Source organism: Schistocerca americana, chromosome 6 (assembly GCF_021461395.2).
Source record: "Schistocerca americana isolate TAMUIC-IGC-003095 chromosome 6, iqSchAmer2.1, whole genome shotgun sequence".
Classification (NCBI taxonomy): Eukaryota; Metazoa; Arthropoda; class Insecta; order Orthoptera; family Acrididae; genus Schistocerca; species Schistocerca americana.
This window is the reverse complement of record NC_060124.1, coordinates 168,721,055-168,727,184: the sequence shown is the minus strand read 5'-3', so window position 1 is coordinate 168,727,184 and position 6,130 is coordinate 168,721,055. Positions and strand designations below refer to the sequence as shown.

The window sequence follows — 6,130 nt, the reverse complement described above, 5'->3', positions numbered from 1 at the left end:
GACACAACAATCAAGAACAATGTGTGTACTCTGTAAGAAGGGATTACATCCCAAATGTGTTGGTCAACATGTATGTGTGAATACATGGCCCTAAAACTTAATTGGTATTATGTTATTTTCTGTTGAAACTAGTGACAAAATTATAGATGTTTTGCCCATTTTTCGCATCAGTTTTCTCAGGGTGCATTATTTTCTAAAACGTGACAGAAACACACCACCAAAAATTATATCATTCAGAATACCATGTATATTGATAATATGAAGCCAAATTTTAAGTTCAATTATATTACATGTGGCTAAATATGATTTAAAACCAAAGTTTTAATTGTTTCCGTACAAAAACACTAATTCAAATATTGTTTTCTTTAGAAGTATGAGGCCTAATAGTGTTCTCTGCTCATATTCCTGTAGCTGAAGGTACTAACTATAAAAGAAAAAATTGAGGTCCTATGATAAATGGTTCAGATTTTATGGTAAGTTTAACAAACTTCTACAATTCACTACAAAATTGCCTGGCACTTTTCAGCTGATTCCTTGAAACACGGCACCAAAAGGATTAATGTGTAACTGCCAGAAGTTTCATCATTGTATCTCTGTTAGTTATTATTCAGTGCTGTATTGAGTAGAATGTTGTGTTGTACAGTTTGTGAATTTCGAGATGGCAGAGTTAGAGGAGCAGCAATGTGTCTGTATTAAATTTTGTGTTAAACTCAAGACAACCTTTACAGAGACACACCAATGATGCAGAAAGCCTACGGTGATGAGTGCTTAAGCCATACTCAGTGTTATAAATGGATCACTCAATTTAAAAATGAGCTGGACAGAGTTAAAGATGGCCCAGGTTCAAAATGCCTTTCGATGTCCACCAACAACAATCATGTCAGGAACATCAACGAAATTGTGCATGCCAACTGAAGAATGACTGTCCATGAGGTTGCAGAAGGATGTAACATTTCAGTTGGATTATGTCATAAAATTCTGACAAAGCATCTTGGAATGCATCGTGTTGCCGCCAAGTTTGTCCCACATAAGTGTCCAAGGAATAGAAAAGCAACTGGAATCACTCAATAGAGGAAAGTCCACTGGACCTGACGGGATACCAATTCGATTCTACACAGAGTACGTGAAAGAACTTGCCCCCCTTCTAACAGCCGTGTACCGCAAGTCTCTAGAGGAACGGAGGGTTCCAAATGATTGGAAAAGAGCACAGATAGTCCCAGTCTTCAAGAAGGGTCGTCGAGCAGATGCGCAAAACTATAGACCTATATCTCTTACGTCGATCTCTTGTAGAATTTTAGAACATGTTTTTTGCTCGCGTATCATGTCATTTCTGGAAACCCAGAATCTACTATGTAGGAATCAACATGGATTCCGGAAACAGCGATTGTGTGGGACCCAACTCGCCTTATTTGTTCATGAGACCCAGAAAATATTAGATACAGGCTCCCAGGTAGATGCTATTTTTCTTGACTTCCGGAAGGCGTTCGATACAGTTCCGCACTGTCGCCTGATAAACAAAGTAAGAGCCTACAGAATATCAGACCAGCTGTGTGGCTGGATTGAAGAGTTTTTAGCAAACAGAACACAGCATGTTGTTATCAATGGAGAGACGTCTACAGACGTTAAAGTAACCTCTGGCGTGCCACAGGGGAGTGTTATGGGACCATTGCTTTTCACAATATATATAAATGGCTTAGTAGATAGTGTCGGAAGTTCCATGCGGCTTTTCGCGGATGATGCTGTAGTATACAGAGAAGTTGCTGCATTAGAAAATTGTAGCGAAATACAGGAAGATCTGCAGCGGATAGGCACTTAGTGCAGGGAGTGGCAACTGACCCTTAACATAGACAAATGTAATGTATTGCGAATACATAGAAAGAAGGATCCTTTATTGTATGATTATATGATAGCGGAACAAACACTGGTAGCAGTTACTTCTGTAAAATATCTGGGAGTATGCGTACGGAACGATTTGAAGTGGAATGATCATATAAAATTAATTGTTGGTAAGGCGGGTACCAGGTTGAGATTCATTGGGAGAGTGCTTAGAAAATGTAGTCCATCAACAAAGGAGGTGGCTTACAAAACACTCGTTCGACCTATACTTGAGTATTGCTCATCAGTGTGGGATCCGTACCAGGTCGGGTTGACGGGGGAGATAGAAAAGATCCAAAGAAGAGCGGCGCGTTTCGTCACTGGGTTATTTGGTAACCGTGATAGCATTACGGAGATGTTTAATAAACTCAAGTGGCAGACTCTGCAAGAGGCGCGCTCTGCATCGCGGTGTAGCTTGCTGTCCAGGTTTCGAGAGGGTGCGTTTCTGGATGAGGTATCGAATATATTGCTTCCCCCTACTTATACCTCCCGAGGAGATCACGAATGTAAAATTAGAGAGATTAGAGCGCGCACGGAGGCTTTCAGACAGTCGTTCTTCCCGCGAACCATACGCGACTGGAACAGGAAAGGGAGGTAATGACAGTGGCACGTAAAGTGCCCTCCGCCACACACCGTTGGGTGGCTTGCGGAGTATCAATGTAGATGTAGATGTAGATCCGCATGAGTAAAGATCAGGAAGACCTTCGCCTCACAATCTGTGAAGAGCTTTTGGATCACACGAAGAACAAGATGTTCCTTAAGAGAACCATAACTGGTGATGAGACATGGTTCTATAATTACAATGTTGAGACCAAGGGAAGTTTCTACAAGGCCTAAAGAAGCTCATCAAGTCAGGTGCCACAGGGACAAACTGTTAATGGTACTATTGGGACATATTGCAATGCCTGTGAGAGAATGAGAGAAGGAAACGGTTTGAAATGTGGGGGACAATTCATGGCTCTAGCATCATGATAATGCACCTGCACTTTCATCCCTGTTGGTGCGTGACTATTGCACAAAAAAACGAAATCACTGTGCTGCCTCATCCTCTGTACTCTCCACACCTGGCCCATGCAGACAATTTTTTTATTTCCAAAGCTGAAAACCTTGTTGAAAAGACAAAGATTTGCGATGACATACGAGATCAAAGAAAATTCGCAGTCGGCGCTTTGCATGATCCAACAAGAGGCATACCAAAACTGCTTCCAGAAGTGAAAACGGTGTTGGGTGTGTAGTACCAATTGTGAAGGAGACAATGCACAATAACTAAAAGGTAAGCACAGATAAATTTTGTGGACAAAGTTCCAGAATTTTTTGAACAGTCCTCGTATTAAAAGGTAGCAATGCTGGGATTCGTTTTCCAAAGCAGCAATGCTGGGCTATGTCCAACCTGATGTTACTGTGCTAGGATAAATCTGAAAATAACTGATATGAATAATGTTGAATGTATTACGAAAGTTTGCATGTTAGTATTTAAATTCAGGATATATGCTCCTGGCTACAGAGTTACAGCACAACTAATTTTACATGCACCAATGTTCTCTACATAATAAGCAATTTCTCTGTAGCTTTATTTGTGTGTAAAATAAAGAGCTTTATACTAATCCTTGAGGGCCTTCAGTCAAATCACTTGCCGACTGTACTATCATGTTCGCCATTTCTACCTTAGTAACGAATATTCATGAGAAAGTTAATTCTTGGAATTTGTGATTGGTATTTTATTATAAAACAAGTCATTATTCTACACAAATGCTGCTGGATTCCGAGAAACACTGGTCCTTCACAACAGCATTTTCCCCTCCTCCAAATTGAGATTTAAGATGTTGAGATGGCTGGATGGTGTTGTGTTATAAACATAGATCAAAGTATTTGAGGATGATTATGCCATTGGCCTTTAAAAATTGCCTCACAAGTTTGTATGATGAAAAATTAAGAATTTCCCCAGAAGCTCAAAAATTAAACTGTGAATTTATTTTCTTTTCTTTTTTAGGTGTGTGTCTTCTCTACTACATCCTCTCTCTTAGGGATACTTGTACAAATGCATAGTAGAACAGCTATGGAGGTTGGAGAATATAAATGGAAGTAGTGGTAAGCTGAAACTTAAGATTCAGTTCATGAGATATACTCAGCCATGATAATGGCTATGTGCTGCCCACAAAAGATTTGGGTTCCAGTCTTAGTCCAGTAACCGACTTCTTTATTTACATGACACAGTTTTGTCACAAATGTTCATCACAGTGCATACTCTGTTACAGAGTAGAAATATGTGATACTTCAAGGAAATTAACTTAAAGAGAGATATATAATTGTGGTTATCTGATCGCAAGAAGGACTTCTAGAGTGTCAGCTCATCAACAGTAAAAACTCACTGAGATGGACCATTCTTTTACAATAAGCTTCAGTTTGTCATGAAAACCACTGAATTATTGCAATATCACTTTCCACACATTAAGTACAAGTTGCTGAAGTTAACATATCATCTCCTGAACCTAATTATTTATGAATGCCCTGCACCCACAAAAATCAGCATACACTGACACGTCATCATCATCATTATTATCATGTTCGCCGTACACAGTGTGGCAGTGACACGTCATCATCATCATTATTATCATGTTTGCTGTACACAGTGTGGCAGTGAATCTTTGATAGTCAAAAGGAAAAAAGAAAATATTTGGATAGTTCTGAAATTTAGTTTTGGAGAAAATTGTTTAAAACAGAACGGACTGACACTGATTAATAACCATAATAATAGAAAAGGAAAGAAAACTAATTGAAATGAAAAGACTGACAAGCATCTATGCTGAGACATGTATTCCAAAGAAACTGCATGCAATGAACGGTCATCTAAGTAAAGATTGTTGGAAAGACAGGGAAAGAGAAACAATGGCACTGGAAAGACAGATGAAACTAAGTGTGGATGAAATTACCAGCAGGTTACTGAAGAGGCATAGAAGAGAGGTAAGAGGAGGGAATGCAGTACTGCCTTAAGATGTATCTACCAGTGGTAAGATATGGTGTGTAACTTACATTCTCTTTTGTACTGTAGACAAAATTATTTTCATCTATAAATGAACTGGATGTAGTATTCTGTGATTTTTATATATACCAGAAATTGCTCATACTGCCTTTCGCTCCAGCATGAGCCTTACTGTTCTCGTAATCTTCTCCCCACATGATGATCAACAACACGAGCAACAGTCAAATGTTAACAAGGTTGGGAAAAGTTTTGCTGTTCAAATGGCTCTGGGCACTAGGGGACTTAACATCTGAATCATCAGTCCCCTAGAAATTAGAACTATTTAAATCTAACTAACCTAAGGACATCACATACATCCACACCCAAGGCAGGATTCGAACCTGCGACTGTAGTGGTTCCAGACTGAAGCGCCTAGAACTGCTCGGCCACACTGGTTCAGCTGTCTGAGGGCAGTTCCACTGCACCACATTCAGTATTCAAGTCTGATACTTCACTCTTTAACATAAGCCTTGACATGCTTAACAGAAAATTCCACTTCTCATTCAGCACAAGAAGTTTTTTCTCTTATGGGTTAATTTTGCCATCCTCCACTGCACTAATTTATCAAGCATGAGTTTAAATTTTAGTATCTTCTATCAAATTAAATCCTTAGCTTCTTATGAAGTTTTTTTAACAAACAATTCTATTTAGAGCTTATGACAAAATTATTATAAGTAGAGGAACAAAATGCATGATACTTACAACAGAATTAGAAGACTTTGGCTTAGGAGAATTACTCCTGTTGCCTCGCATTTTCACCCCTAAAATAAAATAAAAAAAAAGTGTTAATGTAGAACAAAACATAAATACAAAACAAAAGGTCTCCAGCAATGATATTTGTTTTACAAACCAAAAGCATCATTGACAAATTGTTCATCCTCCTCGTCGTCATCTTCTGGTGCATCTAAGAGTGGTGTGAAAGCATACCTGAAGCAACCACAGAGAAGAAAAACATGAGAAAGCAGAACATAACCATGTAATCCACATCACACATTATAACGAAATACAAAAAAAACTAAACAGGGAGACAAACTTCTAATCATAAAATTATATTTTTCTTAATTGACATCGTACTGATCATGATGTAAATAACGAAAATTTTGGACATATCACAGAAATTCATCAAACTTATGTCTGACATTTTAATAATAAAGGATGACGACCAAAGCCAGGGTATTTTAGTGCATTGTATCTGCAACTTTGCTGCTCCCAATACACAGATAGGAATTCTTAGGA

At 38.6% G+C, this 6,130-nt stretch overlaps 1 protein-coding gene across 1 annotated transcript in view; it reads right to left on the bottom strand.

The window, feature by feature from the left end:
• The window catches only part of LOC124619267 (transmembrane protein 87A), a 70,878-nt gene that overhangs the window by 13,356 nt on the left and 51,392 nt on the right, over positions 1 to 6,130 (bottom strand). The window contains exons 12-13 of the mRNA XM_047145534.1: positions 5,745 to 5,821; positions 5,597 to 5,655 (exon numbers count right to left, since the gene is read on the bottom strand). Of these exons, the coding sequence (XP_047001490.1) occupies positions 5,597 to 5,655; positions 5,745 to 5,821 (136 nt within the window). The remainder of the gene's footprint in view (positions 1 to 5,596; positions 5,656 to 5,744; positions 5,822 to 6,130) is intronic.